This window comes from Pipistrellus hanaki, assembly GCF_964339955.1.
Source record: "Pipistrellus hanaki genome assembly, chromosome: 13".
Classification (NCBI taxonomy): domain Eukaryota; kingdom Metazoa; phylum Chordata; class Mammalia; order Chiroptera; family Vespertilionidae; genus Pipistrellus; species Pipistrellus hanaki.
In genome coordinates, this window is record NC_140515.1 from 55,245,719 (window position 1) to 55,265,046 (window position 19,328).

Genomic DNA, 19,328 nt, shown 5'->3' on the forward strand with positions numbered 1-19,328 from the left:
AGTAGTTATTGCAATGTAGCTGGGATCGTGTATTACCCGGCTTAAGATCAAAATACTAAGACCGTCGAATCCCAGAGGGAAGGCAGGAGAGGATGGGTGGATGGGGAGTGGTTAACCAGAGGACTTGTATGCACATGTGCATAACCCATGGGCAAAGACAACAGTGTGGGGAAGGCCTGGTGTGGGGGTGGGGGCAGGGGCAGGCTAGAAGGGGTCCATGGGGAGTTGGGGGGAAGGGGACATGTGTAATCCTTTCAACGATAAAGATTTAAAACTCCAGCCTGTTGCTGTCAAGTGAAAGAGCTGACGTTGGCGCCATGATCCGGTTTGCCTCTTTGTAGAAAGGAATGCCCCCCTTGATTTAACCACCCCCATTTAAGAACTACAGTTTGAAAGCATCAGGTGTATCGCACCTTGCTCGTTGCTGTTGAGAATAATCAGAGATGTCTGGCCCGAGGACCCTGCAGCAGAGCTGGTTGGCGAGACGTGTGCCTACAGCGTGGGGAACAGAACAGCTCAGGCGAAAGTCCCATGTCAGGGCTCAGACCCCATGGCAGCTTTCCAGACGGGGTTCCACACACAAACCATCCACGCGGGCTGGGGTTCTGGTGAGGGCTTTGAGGAGAGGGGGGCTTGAGCTGTTCAAGAAAAGGATCGTGCCGAAACTGGTTTGGCTCAGTGGTAGAGCGTCGGTCTGCGGATTGAAAGGTCTCAGGTTCGATTCCGGTCAAGGGCATGTACATTGGTTGCAGGCACATCCCCAGTAGGGGGTGTGCAAGAGGCAGCTGGTCGATGTTTCTAGCTCTCTATCTCTCTCCTTTTCTCTCTGTAAAAAACCAATAAAATATATTTTAAAAAAAGAAAAGGATCGTGAAACAACAGCACAACGGGAGGCATATTTAGAACGGTAAGTTGGATATCCTTGGCAGCCTTACTCATTATGAGCACTCTATTTTTTTTTAAATTACGTTTTAATTGGTTTTCTAGAGAGAGAAGGGAGAGGGAGATACAGAAACATCGATGAGAGAGAAACATGAATCCATGGGCTGCCTCCTGCACGCCCCCTACTGGGGATCGAGCCTGCGACCCAGGCATGGGCCCTGACCGAGAATCAAAGCAGTGACTTTGTGGTTCATGGTTGACACCCAGCCACTGAGCCACAGTGGTCGACCATGAGCGTCCTAAATGATCGGCATCCAACCGTCCATCTGAGTTCTGCCCTCACACCTCTTTTCCACGTTCCTACTGTAGTTCAGCTGGTCTCCGAGTGCCAGACCCTGCACAGAAAGCTATTTCACTCTGCTTCCTGGTGCACAGAGAAAAATAGCATTTCTTATCAAAATCGTGTTTTTCCTCACAGTTCTCAGATTCCTTTCTGACAAAGTGACTAGAAGAAACACCCACACAGAACACAGCTATTAAGCCACTCAGGGCATTCTCTTCTGACAGCTTAAGCTAGAAAGCATGTTAAAGGAAATGACATCTCTGCTTTTATGCGTTTTATCATTAGTAAAATTCATTAAGACCGCTGGCCACGATAAACAATAACGGCAGCGCTTGCTGGCGTGGTTTTTCTTTTTTTCTTTTGCATCTTGAGTCAAAGTACTGACATAAATTGAGTGTCTGAAAGAAAAAAAAATCTGATTTTTTTAGGCATGCTGGGAAAATCATTTCTCCTGTGTTGTCTCGATTTCCCACAGTTACATAACTAAAATTCTCTGAGTTATTGCCTCTTGCCCTCCAAGAACAGACAGAAACCCAACCACAGGTAACGCGGTAATCTTGCCGTCTCACAAACAGTGCCGTGTCCTGAGCCCACGTGGCCAGCACCGTGGCCAGCGCACGCTGTCAGATACATTCCCTGGTGCGGCACCCGCCGAGGGCCATGCACTGACCGCTCCAGCCCGCACACGGGAATACCACGAGCGCTCCATTGCTCTCAGTGGGTCCTTACCCGTCAGCGGCTTTCAGGTCCATCGCAAACGTTTATTTGCTTTTGTCGGTGCTTCCTGTCAATAATCTCCTCTGGCCCTAACCGGTTTGGCTCAGTGGATAGAGCGTCGGCCTGCACACCGAAGGGTCCCAGGTTCGATTCCGGTCAAGGGCATGTACCTTGGTTGCGGGCACATCCCCAGTGGGAGATGTGCAGGAGGCAGCTGATGGATGTTTCTCTCTCATTGATGTTTCTGGCTCTCTATCCCTCTCCCTTTCCCTTCCTCTCTGTAAAAAATCAATAAAATATGTGTTTTTTTAAAATAATCTCCTCTGGCCGAGACCGGTTTGGCTCAATGGATAGAGCGTTGGCTTGGGGACTGAAGGGTCCCGGGTTCGATTCCGGTCAAGGGCATGTACCTTGGTTGCGGGCACATCCCCAGTAGGGGGTGTGCAAGAGGCAGCTGATCGATGACTCTCTCTCATTGATCTTTCTAACTCTCTATCTCTCTCCCTTCCTCTCTGTACAAAATCAATAAAATATATATATTTTTAAAAAAATAATAATAATCACCTCTGGAACAGGAGCCACGGAGCTTCCATCTCACCAGGGAGCGTGCGAGCAAGCCTCGCGAACACGAAAGCTCCCCTTCGGGCCAGGGCTGCGGAGAGGCCGCTCTGGCACTCTGACCTGAGCGTTGGGCGTGTTCCCCGTAGTGTTGTCTCATTTGCCACGAGATGGGTTGTGCCCGCGAGGATGTCGGCAGTTTGACGGTTGTCGCTACGGCAGGAGTTCTCAGCCAGGGGACGTGGGGCCGCCAGGGGACCCCCGGCAGTCGGAGGGACATTTTTGTGTGTCAGACCGGGGCAGTGCTGCTGGGGGAGGCCCCCCACCGCCGCTGAAATACCTGTTTTAGGACCCGCCGACGCCCAGGCAGCCGGCCGTGGCCCTCCGGAGCGGTGATTAGCTCATGCGGACTCCATCTCCTCAGGGGCGTGTGGGCTGAGGAATAAATGTCTGTTCACCGTGTGCTCTTGCCTCGGGGAACGGATCGAGTATGGAAAATCAGTTCCAGCTTCGACTCCCGGCTGCGTGGACTTCTCCGGGTGCCGGGTGGGGGGTCAGCCTGCCTCTGCGAGCACACGCCCTCTGTCCCTGAGCGGGTTCCCTCCTCTTCCCCCGGAGACTGTGACTACTGTCTCAGTGGCACAGAGCACCCCACATTGTATATGTTAAAGTATATTTCTTATTTCAGAGAGGGGAAGGGAGAGGGGGAAAGATAGAAAACATCGGTGATGAGAGGGATTCATCCATCGGCTGCCTCCTGCGCGCCCCTTAATGGGGACGGAGCCCGCAACCTGGACGTGTGCCCTGGCTGGGAATCATACCGTGATTTCCTGGTTCATAGTTCGACGCTCAACCCCTGAGCCACGCTGGCCAGGCCCAGGTCGTATATTTTAGAATTACGACTATTTCCGAAACGAAACTAAGCAAAGGAAGAAGACGTAAAGGAAACAATACCGAGATGGTGACCTGGTTGTTAGGAGATGGATGGTGGGTGACCTGGTTGGTGGGTGGTGGGTTAGGGTGGGTAGTGGGTGACCTGGTTGTTAGGTGATGGATGGATGGTGACCTGGTTGTTTGATGGTGGGTGGTGGGTGACCTGGTTGTTAGGTGATGGATGGGGGGGTGACCTGGTTGTTAGGTGGGTGGTGGGTGGTGGGTTAGGGTGGGTGGTGGGTGATCTGGTTGTTAGGTGATGGATGGGGGGTGACCTGGTTGTTAGGTGGATGGTGGGTGGTGGGTTAGGGTGGGTGGTGGGTTAGGGTGGGTGGTGGGTGATCTGGTTGTTAGGTGGTGGGTTAGGGTGAGTAGTGGGTGACCTGGTTGTTAGGTGGAGGGTGGTGGGTGACCTGGTTATTAGGTGGGTGGTGGGTGACCTGGTTGACCTTGGGTTTCTCCAAGACGGTGCCCCTTTCTCCGGCGAGTGTGGGAGCTTCGGTAGCCTCTGCAATGGGAAAAGGCAGCGAGTCCCTGAAGAAGCTGATGCTAAGTGTCGGTGCTGCTGATCGTTTTGTGGTTTGGGCACTTGCAAAGGAGACGCTCTGTCCTTTCTTCCCCTCTCCATAGGAATTCCCTGCACCAGCCCCGAGGACACCGTCACAGCCCAAGCCCTGGGCCTGTCCTACTCCGACGTCATCGAGACGCTGCCCGACGGCACGGAGAGGCTGAGCGGCTCCGCGGAGGTTGGTGCCCGGGGCCTGGGCCTGGGCCTCACTTCTAACTCCGGGACCTTGTCATAGTCTGAGGAGACGTCTGCCTTTGGTGCCACCTCACTCATTGCCACACCAAGTCTCGCAGCCTCCTTTCTTAAGCTGTGGGAACAAGATGTTCTTTTCCAAGGTCTAGAGGTTTATCCACTCTCAGTCGAACCCAGTTCTGGAAGAGTATGGTGATCACATTAACGAGGCTTCGTGTCGAGACTCCTGTGCATGAACAAATGACCTCTTCCAGGAAATTGCTTTTGCTCATGAGCTTCTGGAAAGTGAAAACAGTGATGCTTGGAGATAGACTTCCTTTTTTTGTTTGTTTTTAGAGAGAGAGGAAGGGGGAGAGAGAGAGAAACATCAGTTTGTTGTCCCACTTTTGCCTTCATTGGTTGCTTCTTGTGTGTGCCCTGCCAGGGATCAAACCCACAACCTTGGCGAATCGGTAGGATGCTCTGACCACTGGGAAACCCGGCCAGGGAGGAAGGTAGACTTTGTGAGCATGTGCACCCCAGTCGTGTATGACAGAGGGAGCGGGAGACATGGAGGATGCCTCCTGGAGTGGACCGGGGCCCTGGGGGAGAGCTCTGAACTCCAGGGGACACTTCCGGCCCTTCCTCAGAGGAGCTGCCCTCGACCGGCACGGCTGTGCTCCCTCATCCCTAGGCCTCGTGACTGAGCTGCTCGGGGGCAGACGGGTCAGACCTATCTGGGTGCCCCTGGGCCGGTCACGGGCCTGATCCGGTTCCGGGGCACCGACAGGGCTGACAGCACCGGTCCTTTCCATTCGTTTCCTTCTCCGAAAGCCTCAGGTGAAAGAGTTTCTCCTTTCTGCTCTCAGGGCGATGGCCTGCCGTCTGTAAAGTGGAAATGTTTAGGTACAAAAGGTGCTTCTGGTTCTCCCTTCCCTGCTTGACTGCACCCCTGCTTTGGGGCAATACTGAATCTTTCTTTTCTGAATGCTTTCCCCCCCAACAGAGGAGCAGTCGTTAAAGAAAAAAAAAAAAACACGTGCTGCAGTTCTTGGCCGGCAGCTGCATGCTGGTGTGGATGGTCTCAGCAGGGGGTGCCTGGGGAGCCCCGGGGCCAGGGCCACTTACCCGTTGGATGGCCCTGAGGATGCAGTGCCTAGGGCACCCCAAAGGTTTTCTTTTAAAATCAGAAGAACAAAATGAAATCTTAGGGTAAAAATTACAGTTATTTTTATTCCAGACAGTCATAAAATATAATTTTTTGCTATGATCTTCGGGCGGAAGGGGCCCACAAGGGCGAAAGCACCTGGGCTCACAAAGGTCAAAGTGCACAGAACCCAGAGAAACGCAGCTGCCCTGGGGGTGGCACGGGTGGTGCTTGTTAGAGATATAGATGTATTTGTGGGGCTTCTTTCCTTCATTTCAGAGAGGAAGGGAGAGAGTGATAAAAACATCAATGATGAGAGAGAATCACCGATCGGCTGCCTCCTGCACGCCCCACACTGGGGATTGAGCCCCTAACCCGGACTGGTGCTCTGACCAGGAGTTCGAACTGTGACCTCCTGGTTCATAGCTCGACACTGAGCCATGCCAGTCGGGCCCGAGGCTTGTTCTTGGTCAGGGAGGAATGGATCCCTCCTTCCCCTCTCAGTTCACAGGTCTGAGCCGGCAGGATGCGTTTCTCGCCGTGACCGAGAAGGCCCGGAGGAAGGGAGTGGGCGGAGACGTGACCAGCGGTAAGCTGAAGGACTGGCTGATCTCCCGGCAGCGCTACTGGGGCACCCCGATCCCCATGATCCACTGCCCGGCCTGTGGCCCCGTGCCGGTGCCGCTGGAGGACCTGCCCGTGACCCTGCCCAGCATCACGGCCCTCACCGGCAAGGGAGGCTCTCCGCTGGCCTCGGCATCCGAGTGGGTGAACTGCCCCTGCCCCAGGTAAGCGGACGCGCCCCCCGGCTGGCACTGACTGGGGTTTCAGACTCCCTTTTCTCTGGGGCTAACTCTGCTCCCTTCTGGGTCTCCCACTGGGCTGGTAGAATACCGTAGGTCTTTTGGGACCTTTTTAAAAATATATATATATTTATTGACATCAGAGAGGAAGGGAAAGGGGGGGAGAGAGAGAGAGATAGAAACATCAATGATGAGAGAGAATCATGGATCGGCTGCCTCCTGCACGCCCCCCACTGGGGATCGAGCCCACAACCCGGGCATGTGCCCTTGGTCGGGAATCGAGCCAGGGACCCTTCAGCCCGTAGGCCGACGCTCTATCCACTGAGCCACACCGGGGAGGGCCTTTGGGACCTTGGAGAGAAGGGGCTGGAGTCTGGGCCCAGCGCAGGGATGGGGGCGCAGTCATGTCCATCCGCATCTTCCCCAGAAGCATCGGGTCCAGCTGACGGGTCCGTCACGCGGTCTTTGTAGGTTTGCAAAGGACCACTCTCTCTCATTTCCCTCCCAGAGAGCGTCTGCAGAGGGGAGAGTGGTTATCCCAGGAGCTGAGGAGCGGCTGCCGCAGCGAGCCTGCTTAGGGTTTGCGCTCTTCAAACCTACCCCCTTTCCCTTCTCCTCGTTGTGCTAGTGGGACTGTGTTTTTCTGTCAACTCACTGGCCTGTCTCAAGTGTAATTTTGATGATGCCTTATCTGCTCATTATGTAAACAAATAATCGATACCAAGTTCCTATGTTTTTTTTTTTTCTTCCTTCTGTGGAAAAGCCCCTTTTCTCTGCTTTAGAGAAATCATGATGAGAGTATTTTTGAAATAACCTATCCTCTGCCAGCACAGAGCTGAGTTTCAAGGTTGAGAATTAGGTAACGACGCTTCAGGCCTGGGCGTGAGACAGTAAGATCTCAGCCTAGCTGTGTGGCCTTGGGAAAGCCCTTTGGCTTCTCTGAGCTTTGATTTCTTTATCAGGAACTAAAATACCACCCTCCCCCCTCGCCCCCCGAAGGGCTATTCAGAAGGGCTGTTCTCGGTGCCACCTACGTTCAGTAAACAGAACTGTTGCCACGATGTTCCCATCCACCCCGCCCACAGTCCTCCGGGGCCCCACACAGGCAGCCTTGAGACTTGAGAGGGGCTTGTGGGAAGGAACGTAGGAAGGACACGTTGGGTAGAAGCATGGGCTGTGGGAGGACACTGGTGCTCCCTCTCTGTTGGTAAGCAGTGACAAAGGTCTTTCCTTCGGGGAAGTGGATGGCCCGCAGGGCCTGGTGGAGAATGAGGTTTCGGACCCCGGAGGCAGGATCCTGGAGGGCAGAGCCAGGCCTTGGTTCCAGGGCTGAGAGCCCCCCGGGCCAGTGTGGCCTAGCGGGCAGCACGGTAGTGAGGACCCCAGGCAGCAGAGCCCAGCAGACGTGGCGTCCTTACCCCTGAGCTCCAAGTCCTTGGGAGGATTTCCTAACCTCTCTGAACCCCGGTTACTCATCTGCAAATAGGGTCATGAGTACTATCTGCCTCTTAGCCCCCAGGGTCCCTGGGGATGAAGTGAGATCGCGCCTGTGAAGAGTGGTCAGGGCCCGCGGCAGCATTGGAGGGGCGGCTGGCCCTGCCTCCGTGCCTCTGAAGGGAGCGTGCGGAGTCCGGGCTGTGTGTGTGTGTGTGTGTGTGTGTGTCTGCCCCTGCGGCTTTCCACTGCGAACAGCTGGCTCAGCCCACCCACGGGCCTAGTGGGTCCTCATGGGGGCTGAGGCCAGGCGTGGCTAAGGGCACCCTCCCTGGTCCCCAGAAGATGTGGCTTTGGCACCAGTTCCTTCGCTCCCCAGGCCCAGCACCCCGGGGACGTGCTCCACAGCGGGCCCTGGCGGGACCTATCCCCAGGCTGAGGGTTGCTTTTTCTTTTCAGCCCTCACCCCCCAGTGTCTCCATCGATTTTCTGGAACAGCAGGACTGCCTTCACCCTCCTTGAGGAGCCGTGTTTAGGCAGCGGATGTGGGTCAATGTGTGCTCAGTAGCCCTCTGGAGGGGCTTCCGGTTTGCAGGGCTGCGTATTTCGGGGTGCGGGCACCCCCACCCGGGGCGGCTTCAGGCTCCCCGCTGGGCCACTTGTTGCACAGCTGGGAGGAGGCTGGCGGCCGGTTCTCCGGTTTGAGGCAGCTGTGGCGGCTCTGCCTTCGGGCCTCAAGGCGATTTGTCTTCCAAGGTCACCCTGCACTTCTGCCCCCTGCCCCCAGAGCAACTTTTTAAAGTAAGTTCATTTTTCAGTGCCACGTCTTGCTGCATTTGGGTTTCAGCTTCTCTTTGTGAATCGATTTGCCTCTGAAGCATCACGAAGGAGGCTTGGCTGGAGGCGTGGGGCACGCCTGAGATAGAGGTTAATGCGCAAGAAAGACACTGGTTCTCGTCTTGTCCCTTTAGGCTGTTAGATTTCCTACCAGGTTCCATCGGAGAAGTGCAGAGTAAGGCTTCTAGTTGTTAAAGACTGATGTTCCTATTCCGAGAATTTCTTTAAAACACGGAGGGTACAACCCGAAAGAGCTTTCTCCGAACGGTCCTTCCCTGATGTGCGTTGTTCTGAGGGCATTTCACAGGCCTCCTCATTACCACAGCTTTCCCGAAAGCTGGTGGGGCGCTGCATTAATATTTAAAGAGACCCACGGGCGGACTTCATTTGTCTCCCAGGTGCAAGGGCGCAGCCAAGAGAGAGACAGACACGATGGACACCTTTGTGGATTCCGCCTGGTACTACTTCCGGTACACCGACCCCCAGAATGCACACAGGTGAGCCCCGCTCCACACGTGTCCACCAGGGACTTCCCAGAAGCACAGGCCGCATGGATTAGACGTGCAGGACTCTGCCTGGGGGAGGTGCCTATGAGCAATGAAGGGCGAGGGAGCGGGAGTCGGCCGTGCAGCTGGTCCCACACCGGGGAAGGGGCCCAGGGAAGGACGGGGGTGGATAGGAAGAGCCGAGGACCACAATGCAGCTCGAGGCCGTCTCGGCCCCACCAACAGGATGCCTCGTGCAAAGCTTGCCCATCAGAGAGTCCCGGTCAGGCAAAGAGGACTCTGCCCTGGTCCTGGCACAGCGAGGACACCAAGTGGATTTATTTTTTTTAACATATATATATATTTTTTTATTGATTTCAGAGAGGAAGGGAGAGGGAGAGGGAGAGAGAGATAGATTGGCTGCCTCCTGCACCTCCCACACCTGGGATCGAGCCTGCAACCCAGGCGTGTGTCCTAACTGTGAATCGAACTTTGCCCTCCTATTTCATGTGTCCACGCTCAACCACCGAGCCACGCTGGCCGGGCCCAGTGGACTTACAGGTGGAACTGCTGGGCGCTGTTGGTCACTCTGCTCCTTGAAGCAGATCTTGTCAAGGGAGCCTGTGAGATGATGGAATTAGATTCTTCGTGGCCAAGTGAGTCCCAAGCCCGGGAAAGATAAAGCACACAGGAAAGATAAAGCACACGGGAAGGGGGAAGTGCCGGAGCCACGCCCCCTGGCCCTGCACTGGCCTGCATTTATGCAATTACAAAGCTCTAATGTCATTTGCTCAACTGGAAATAATGATGGAACTATGCAGGGAGGGTAGGAGCAGGGAGTGTGAGAGCTAAGAAACACCATCTCTTATCACACACTGTCAGCAGTTAAAATCTAAAACTGATAAATCAATGAGGAGTCTGCACATATTTTTTAATAACTGTCAGAAGCAGCAGCTAAGAGGATCAAACGCGGCTGAGGAATGGCAGGTGTGTGGGGAGAAGGGGTTAGTGAAGGGATGGGGCCGGAGAGCACTGCTCCGAATGTCAAACCCTCCCCTGCTGTTAGGTTTTTATCTGTGTGCGTGTGTTCCCTTGAAAAGGCGGATAAATGAGGGGAGGAGCGCAGGAGGTCAGATAAGTAGAGAGAGAATGAAAACAAAAGAAAGCATTCGCCGAGCACAGGAAAAAACACAAAAAAGCTGCTGTGCTCAGAGGACTTGCCGGCTCGCTCTTGTCTGCAGGGGAACAGTTGCTCTGAAACCAGAGCCCCGGTGTAAAAAGGCCCCTTTTTCTAATATCCCGGTGAGCCGGGCGAGGGAACAGCAACCAGCAAAGACAGAAAGGGTGTGGGGTGACTGCTGAGGCTGGGAACCACCAGGATGGCCCCGGCTCACCCACTGAGGGACCCTCTCCTGGGTTCTCCTTCCAGAAGGCTCTGTGGTGGGTCCACTGAGTAGCAGCCGCTGTGATGCGGGATGCCGGCTGTGCCCCTCTCAGAGCCTTCGAGGAGCAGCTTCCCATAGATGAGGGAGACTCTGAACGGCAGCGGCGGGACCTCCTGCCGGAGGGAGGCAGTGCTGAGCCTCCTCAGCCCCAGTCTGGGGACGCCAGGAGCTCGTTTCCTTCCAGAGTCTGCCGCCCATTTCAGCGCCGGCTCGGGCCTCCCTCGTTGGTCCCCGGGCAGGTCGCAGGTCCGAGCTGTAGCTGCTTTCAGCATCTCCGTCCTTAGTATATCTGAAACTCGTTTGGGGCTAAGTACCATCCTGACTTCCCTTTCTCTTCTGTCACCTGGATCAGCCATTGGATTTCTCTGGGGAACCATTTTTCACAAAGAAAAAAAATTTTTTTTTTAATTTTACTAGAATTCTGGCAGAGTGACTGCAGGAGAGACCAAGCTGCAGTAAGATGCTAACGCGTGGTGGTTGGACAGGCTCACCTGCTTAGCAACAGGAGCCAGAGCCAGCGGAGCCAATGCTGGGGGAGAGGCGGGGGAGGGATTCAGATACTGGAATCATGGAGTACACCTCCTGCCAAGGCGTGCACTGCACTGATGGCCTCAGTGAGGGCAGTCCCTGGGAATGAAGAGGTCTGTCCCAGCCTGCACTGCCCCCCAACACATGTACACACACACACACACACACACACACACACACACACTTCTGCACACTCACACACACACATGCTTCTGCACACTCACACACACACATGCCTCTGCACACTCACACACACCTCTGCACACTCACACACCTTTGCTCACACACACACACCTCTACACACACACACACACACACACACTTCTGCACACTCACACACACACACATGCTTCTGCACACACACACACACATGCCTCTGCACACTCACACACCTTTGCTCACACACACACACACACACACACACCTCTACACTCGCAGACACACACACACACACCTGCACACTCACACACACACACCTGCACACTCACACACACACACCTCTGCACACACACACACACACACCTGCACACTCACACACACACACCTCCAATAGTCATCATCACAGGAAGTGGTTTCTCCCTTCCTTCTCCCGCCCCCGCATCCCTGAGGGCCGGGAGTATGAGGAAACCTTCCTTTTAGGGTCTCTGTGAACTACAGGGCGTTGTGGGCTCCTTTCTGACAGGTACCCTAAGTTTGCTCATTGCATTTAGAAGCCAAATACAAGCTCTTGCTGTCTGCATTTAAAAAATAAGATTGAATTTCTGTTTTAAAATAAACATTTAGTGTCCTCATGATAACAGTCCCCATTGTAAATGCCACATTGCCCCCTATTGGTAAGGACTTAAAAATCTCAATTTTCTTTTTTTCTTTTTTTTTTTTTTTTTTAATATATTTTATTGATTTTTGTACAGAGAGGAAGGGAGAGGGATAGAGAGTTAGAAACATCAGTGAGAGAGAGTCATCGATCAGCTGCCTCTTGCACACCCCCTACTGGGGATATGCCCGCAACCAAGGTACATGCCCTTGACCGGAATCGAACCCGGGACCCTTCAGTCTACAAGCCGATGCTCTATCCATTGAGCCAAACCGGTCCTGGCTCAATTTTCTATTAAAATAAAATTTAAAATAAATTTAGATATTCAAACATGCTTTATACAGAAATACCCCTTTTTCTTTTTTAATTTTAGAGAGGAAGGAAGGGGGAGAGAGAGAAAGAGAGAGAGAGAGAGAGAGAGAGAGAGAGAGAGAGAGAGAGAGAGAGAGAGAAAGAGAAAAATAGAAACATCAGTAAAGAGAGAGAATCATTGATCGGTTGCCTCCTGCATGCTCCACCCTGGGGATCGAGCCTGCCACCCGGGCATGTGCCCTGACAGGAATTGAACTGTGACCTCCTGGTTCACGCTCGACCACTGAGCATGGCCGCTGGGCTCTCTTATTATATTTTAAAAAGGAAATCAGCATTTTTCTCTGACATAATTTATTTCAGGGCATATGCAAATTACAGCCCATCTGTCTTATTTATGAAACTGTGGCAAAGCAGGTTTTTAAAAAATGGTCATTTCTCCTTCTCCCAGCCCTTTTAGCCCCGCGCTGGCGGACTACTGGATGCCTGTGGATCTGTACATTGGGGGGAAGGAGCACGCTGTCATGCACCTGTTCTATGCGAGATTCTTCAGTCATTTCTGCCACGATCAGAAAATGGTCAAGCACAGGTGAGCAGTCAGGCCGCTTTGCAAAAGAATTCAGCACCATGAACAGCAACTGAAAGCGGGCTTCCGTACTGAAGCCAGTGTGTGTGTATGTCACAGAATTCTGTTGTCGAGTATATTTTAGCGGTCAGGTCGGCCTGAACCACTGGAAGTGTGTGTCTGTTGCTTAATTGTTGTAGCAGGTGGTACTGCGTGTTCCCATCAAATCTTGCCTTCAGCCCTTTCTGTCTGAGATTTTTACTTGAGAGGCAGAGAGAGCGGTTTATGAGTTTCACTACAGCTTTTTGTCGCTTCTCAGGTTCGGTCATATTTATCTTCTAGCTCCTCGGTCTAAGCTCCGTTTCCAAGCTGGACTGAATCCTGCCTCAATATATCACTCTGATAAAAATATGTAACGGATTAAAAGCTAGGGAATCACATTGTGAATCCATTGATAAATTCTCTTCCTCTTGGCCTGTGATCTACTCCCCAGGATGTTCAGAAAGATGTGTGTGTGCTTTTTCCCATGAAGTATGTCATATATATATGATATGTATTTAATGTTCTAAACAACTTAAAGCATACAGTGAAGTTCCATGCACCCTCTTCTCAGTTTAAGAAACAGTATTACAGGTTCCTTGGAATCCTGGGGTGCCCTCTCCAATCCTAACATCCCTCTTCCTCCTCCACCACCCCTCGCCCAGCAAACCAAATGCTGCCCTGAATCTTGAATTATTCACTCTCTTACTTTTCTTTTTAAATGTATCACATCTGTGTGTGTGTGTATACATATGTGTATGTGTGTGTGTGGAGAAACATGCAAATTGACACCTTTGCTACGCCCACAAGCCCCGCCACCAGCCAATCAGGGCAAGATGCAATTAACCAAATCAAGATGGCAGTTAATTTGCATAAAGATGCTTAGAAAGAAGCCAAGCGGATCTGAGGAGAAGGAAGGGAAGCAGGCGGGACAGTGACTATAGCAGGAATCTTCCTGCCAGAGGCATCTCGTGTGTGTGTGTGTGTGTGTGTGTGTGTGTGTGTGTGTGTGTGTATTTAAACAATATGCACTGTTTCGTTTTCCTGTGTTGAGTAGGATCCTATTTCACGTGCTCTGTCCTGCTTTACTTGCTCAACACTCCTGGTTCATCCACGTTGCTGCACGGAGTCCTATCGTACCTCTCTCGCACTGCGGTGTCCGTTACAGGGAATGGATTCTAATGCAGAACCCGGTGTATGTGCCCAAACCCCCGGTAGCGGTTGCTGGGCTGTTTGGTGCAGTTCTGAACAAACTGCTGTGAGCATTCTTGTACGTGACTCCTGGCGCACGTGTCAGCGGTTCTCGGCGGTGTCCCTGAGAGGAGAGCTGCCGCTTGTGGGGTTTGCACATGTTCAGCTTGACTCAGGAACACCATGTTGGCTACATAAACCCACTCTCTCCACAGCGATGAGGGCTCCTGTTGCTCTATCTATGTCTTTTTCATGACAACAGCTTTACATTTTGAAAAACTGGTGATTATAGAACGGATTGCTCTGTGGGCTAGATCTGCATTAACAACCTTGCTGACTTACTGAAGTTTGGCACGTCTTTAAGGTTTATGGTCCCCTGTGTTTCCTCTTATACTGAATCCCTGATTGTGTCCTTCGCTCGTATTTCTTTTTTTTTAATATACTTTTATTGATTTCAGAGAGGAAGGGAGAGGGAGAGAGATAGAAACATCAATCATGAGTGAGAATCATTGATCGGCTGCCTCCTGCACGCCCCCTACTGGGGACTGAGCCCGCAACCCGGGCATGTGTTCTAATGGAATTGTGACCTTCTGGTTGATAGGTCTGTGCTCAACCACTGAGGCACCCTGGCTGGGCTGTCCGTGTTTCTTCTGGGTAGTGTTCTATTGTTTGTTGGAATTCTTGAGTTATTCTGGATGCTAATGTTTTTTAGCTGTATGAATTGCAAGTATTTCCCCCCAGTCCTTAGCTTGCCTTACTTTCATGTCTTTTAATGAACAAAACCTTGTAATTTAATGTAGTAAATTTTAATAACCTGTCATTGCTTTCAGTGTCTCAGTAGCATCCATTTCCGCCCTGATCAGTAGAGTCCTCTCCCTTATAAATCAAATTTTCACATATAAGCAAGGGCGTATTATAGGATCTTTATCCCTTGGTTTGTTTGTTCTTTGCCGTGCTAGTTACTTCCTGGATTTATTTTAATTTTATGAGTCTCAATATTCAGTGAGGGAAGTCCTACTACTTTATTCTTTCTCTCTGGGAGTATCTTAGCTGTGATTGGACCTTTGTTCTCCCAGGTACATTTCAGATTCAGCTTCTCAGACCCACAGAAGTGTCCAGTGGGAATGTGGTTGGAATTGCTAATATCTTTTCTCACTCTTCCTTCTTGAATCTCTGATCTTATCATCTAAAGTCATGTCCCATTTTTCCAAAGCACATGCTTTAGAATAGCTGTCATGTTCTTTCGTGAAGGTCCAACTATGAGTTCTTTTGTGAGTTTGCCAGCTCCATGACCATGTTTTACATGATTCATTTGTCCTTTTTTAATGCAACATCTTTTAGAATATTGTTAAATTTTTTATTTATTGATTTGAGAGAGAGAGAGAGAGAAAGAAAGAGAGAGAGAGAGATCAATTTGTTTTTCAACTTATTTATGCATTGATTGGTTGGTTCTTGTGTGTGCCCTGACCAGGGATCGAGCCTGCAACCTTAGCATATTGGGACAAAGTTCTACCAACTAAGCTAACTGGTCAGGGCTTTTAGACTATTTTTTAATTGCAGAGAAAAGTTTCTCCCTAGCCAGATAGCCCTGGTTAACAATAGGAAGTGATTATGCATGACTAAGATTAAAATGTTTTAGCCACATAGAAAGGGAACACTGAAATCTCCCGCATCCCGCCCTGCACCCTTCTCCTCAACCTGCTAACAGTGTCTTTTGATTTCTTCCCCCAAAAAATTTTTGCATAGCTCCATGTTTCTATTGATATACTCATTTTGACATGTTACATACGTTATATGTATGTCTTTTGCTTTTTTTGATTCAGTGATATATCTTGGTGATCTTTCCATAACAGCACATAAAAATCTTCTTTTTTACCCTGGCTGGTTTTGCTCAGTGGATAGAGCATCGGCCTGCGGACCGAAGGGTCCTGGGTTCAGTTCCAGTCAAGGGCACGTGCCTTGGTTGCTGGCTCCTCCTTGGCCGATCGATGTGTTTCCAATCGATGTGTTTCTTTCACATTGATGTTTCTCTCTGTTGTTTCCTCTTTCTTCCACTCTCTAAAAAACAATGGACAGATATCCTCAGATGAGGATTAAATGTGCATATTCTGTTCTTTTTAACTTATTCATCGTGTTCCACCATATGGAGATGCCATAACATATTTAAGCAGTCATCTATTATATTTGTTCAGTTGCTGTTACAAAAAAAATTAAAAGGTCTGATGACTCTTTGTCAATCAATACTCTTGGTGGGTATTTGGAATCCCGTCTGCAGGTTCAAGTCCTAACACGGGAATGCTGGGTCAGAGGATTTGTGTTCTTACATTTTTGAAAGATAAACAATGTCATTCTTAAAGCCTCCGGAATGTATATGACAGCCAGTTTCATTACGCATGGACGGGAAGTCTGCTGCACAGAAAACTAACTCAGGACGCAAATTAAATACGTAAGATAATCTTCTTCTCATTAGACCCAGAGAGCTCTGCACGTAAAAATAAACTGATCCGTGTCAGGAGCGAAGCACGTTGACAGCTGTGGTCCTCGGGGAATAAGGGAGTTCCCGTGGTGGTACCGGGGGTGTCGGGTTTGTGATTCCGCCTTGCCTTTCTGATTTCTTCTCCATGGAAACCGCTGTCCCTCGCTGGGTCCCGATCACCCCCGAGGATGGACACGGGGTCCTGCCTCCGTCACCAGTGGATGGTGTGCTCTCTCGGAGACGATTTGTTTCCAGGGGCTGGGACCTTTGTCCTGCCAGGAGCCATTTGAATACTTATCACTCGCGAGCCATACAAAATTATCCACTTAAAAACTGCCTGTTAGGCTCAGTCCCTGGCCCTGGTCGGGGTGCGTGCAGGAGGCAAGCAATCGATGTAGCTCTCTCACATCGATGTTCTTCTCTCCGTGTGTCTCTCCCCCTCCCTTCTCTTCTCTCTAAAAATCAATTTGAAAATGTCCTCAGGTGAGGAAAAACAAAACAAAAAATTAGCCTGGTCTCTTGGGTCAAACATTTAATTAACTCACCCCTAAAGCCTTGGCAGGGCCATACCACGTGATTTCGCAGGACTTACACAGCCTGCGGGCCGGGTTTACATAAATCGAGTTGAACCCTTGACATAAACAGATACAAGTTTATGTTCTTCAGAGGAAGGGCTCCCCTTGGGGTGGGGAGAATTGGATAGAGGTTAATACAAAGGCCCAGTGTCCCACGTGGGTCTAGACACAAAGGCTGTAAGTGACCTCTGTCCTTCACGGCAGGGCACCTTGCTCCAGCTTCGGAGCAGCTCTTTGTGGAAGTAACTGAATCAATGACTCACTCAGTGCTGCCTGTTTTATTTTTTTATTTTTTATTTTTAAAATATATTTTATTGATTTTTCACAGAGAGGAAGGGAGAGGAATAGAGAGTTAGAAACATCGATGAGAGAGAAACATCGACCAGCTGCCTCCTGCACACCCCCCACTGGGGGTGTGCCCGCAACCAATGTACATGCCCTTGACCGGAATCGAACCTGGGACCTTCCAGTCTGCAGACCAACGCTCTATCCACCGAGCCAAACCGGTTTCGGCAATGCTGCCTATTTTAAAGTTTAGGAAAGGCCTGGCTGCTTTCGTGACTTCTCAGTGGGTTAAAACCATATTTGATGCCCGGATGGTGTGGCTAAGTGGTTGAGCATCGACCCAGGAACCAGGAGGTCACAGTTCACTGCTCCCCTGTCAGCAGCCTCTGCTGACCCTGGGAGCTCAGCAGACCCTGTCCGCGGGGCTCTCTCCTGCTCCTCTGGCCACACCGGAGCAGGCTCCTGGGAGAAGGGAGGGGAGGGAAAAGGAGAGAAGCTTCCATGGGTCTCGCTGTATTAACAAGGTCTCCCTGTGAGCTGCTGGCCGGCTGCTAGGAAACAGAAATGGTGATGCTTTAACAATGAGCCATGGCTTCAAGCTTCGAAACTGGCTGATGCTGTGCACCTAGTGGTCCAAGACGCGGAGGCGAATTCAGTCTGGGAAGTCCAAGCTGGAGATGTTTTCAGAGACTCATGGCTTCCTGTTTTCTTTTTCCAAGATACACAGGCCGGCCACCAGACCTGTCCGAAGGTGGCAGCGGCTCTCAGGGGCTTTCTAAGTAGGTCAGTGCCTTCCACAGTGACTGCTTAGGGCCCTGCTGAGCCCTGGGATCCTCCTCGCCACTCTTACTTAGCGTATTCCCTGCAGGCAGTGATTTGCATAAGGGTGTTTAAAAGAGCCTATCAATTATGCTCTGAATTCCTTGTTTATTCTATTAATTAGCAACTCCCTCCCTTTCCATCCCTCCCTCCGTCTCTCCTTCCTCCCTTCCTCTCCTGGTGGGATAAAGGTGCCTTCAGTGGCCAGCAGGAACAGTTGTAATTTCTGAGGTAGTGCAGTCCACACAGTCGAGGAAGCACAAAGATGCACCATTCCGCACGCCCGCAGCTGTGTTGCAGTGCAAGCAACGCAGCCCACCCCCAGCGGGGCCGTGAAAGGAGCAGGAGGAAGCCCCCAGAACAAGGCGCACAGATGTGAATTCGTGACACGAAGCCATCGAGGGCTGTCCTCCAGGCAGCCGCCCCGCATGCCGCCCCCACTCTGATGGTCCCCAGTCAGGGCTTTGTTGATGGTTTAGAGTTGCAGGCATTTTGCTTTCTTTTAAACACCATTCTCCCCTCCCTTTCCCCCCCCCCCCCCTCCACAGTCACTGTGATGAATGAGTGAATGAAGGCACAAACAAATGGGGAGTGCCTTACGCCAGCTGTGCATCTCGATAATGAACTTGGCAGTGTGGTGTGATCCCAGCTCCAACTGGATTGTTCCAAGTCCAGCAGGGCCCTTGACGTCCCCTTGACCTCACCCCCTCCCCGGGCACCATGCCCCTGGTATCTCACCCGGTGCCCTCCTGAAGGTGCCAGGTGTTATTTATGAGCGTGTCTCGGGCGCCCCTTTTACTGTGAGCTTTCTGATGGATTGCAGAGTGCTCTGCACCCAGTTGTCGCTCGGATGTGTGTTGAATAAATAAGCGTGAGCCCTCATTTAGAGCTCACTGCACATGGGGGCGGATGTGGCTGGCTTCAGCCAAGAAAATGAGAACCAGACCCCTGCGCAGGCCTGTGCAGCCCCGCTGGGGCCCTGGAAGAGGCAGGCGGGGATCACGGGGATGAGCAGTCTCGGGAGCTGGGGAGCACCCTCCCCCACCATGAAATTCCGTGCAAACGCTCGGGGTTCTCTCCCACTCATTCCCTTGTTCCTGCTGCTCCTCCTTCGAGCTTGAAGTTGACAGTTTGAAATCTATCAGTGTACCTCTCCCTGCAAAAGCCCCCTCTCCCCCCGCCCCCACACACACACCCCCAGCTCTCAGGGTGCTCGGGCGGTGGTTCGGTGCAGGGAGAGCCCAGGGCTGGCTCCCTGAGGGTGGGCATGCTTTGCTCACCAGGACATCCCCAGGGCCTGGCTCAGCACCAGACACATAGGAGGCACTCAGTAGACCCCTGTTGGATAAAAATCATCAATTCACATGGTGACTCTGCTTTCTGAGAGTGTGGTACTAAGAAGAA

At 51.6% G+C, this 19,328-nt stretch overlaps 1 protein-coding gene across 1 annotated transcript in view; it reads left to right on the forward strand.

The window, feature by feature from the left end:
• The window catches only part of LARS2 (leucyl-tRNA synthetase 2, mitochondrial), an 82,492-nt gene that overhangs the window by 46,692 nt on the left and 16,472 nt on the right, over nucleotides 1-19,328 (forward strand). The window contains exons 11-14 of the mRNA XM_084902042.1: nucleotides 4,064-4,179; nucleotides 5,824-6,107; nucleotides 8,792-8,890; nucleotides 12,426-12,563. Of these exons, the coding sequence (XP_084758168.1) occupies nucleotides 4,064-4,179; nucleotides 5,824-6,107; nucleotides 8,792-8,890; nucleotides 12,426-12,563 (637 nt within the window). The remainder of the gene's footprint in view (nucleotides 1-4,063; nucleotides 4,180-5,823; nucleotides 6,108-8,791; nucleotides 8,891-12,425; nucleotides 12,564-19,328) is intronic.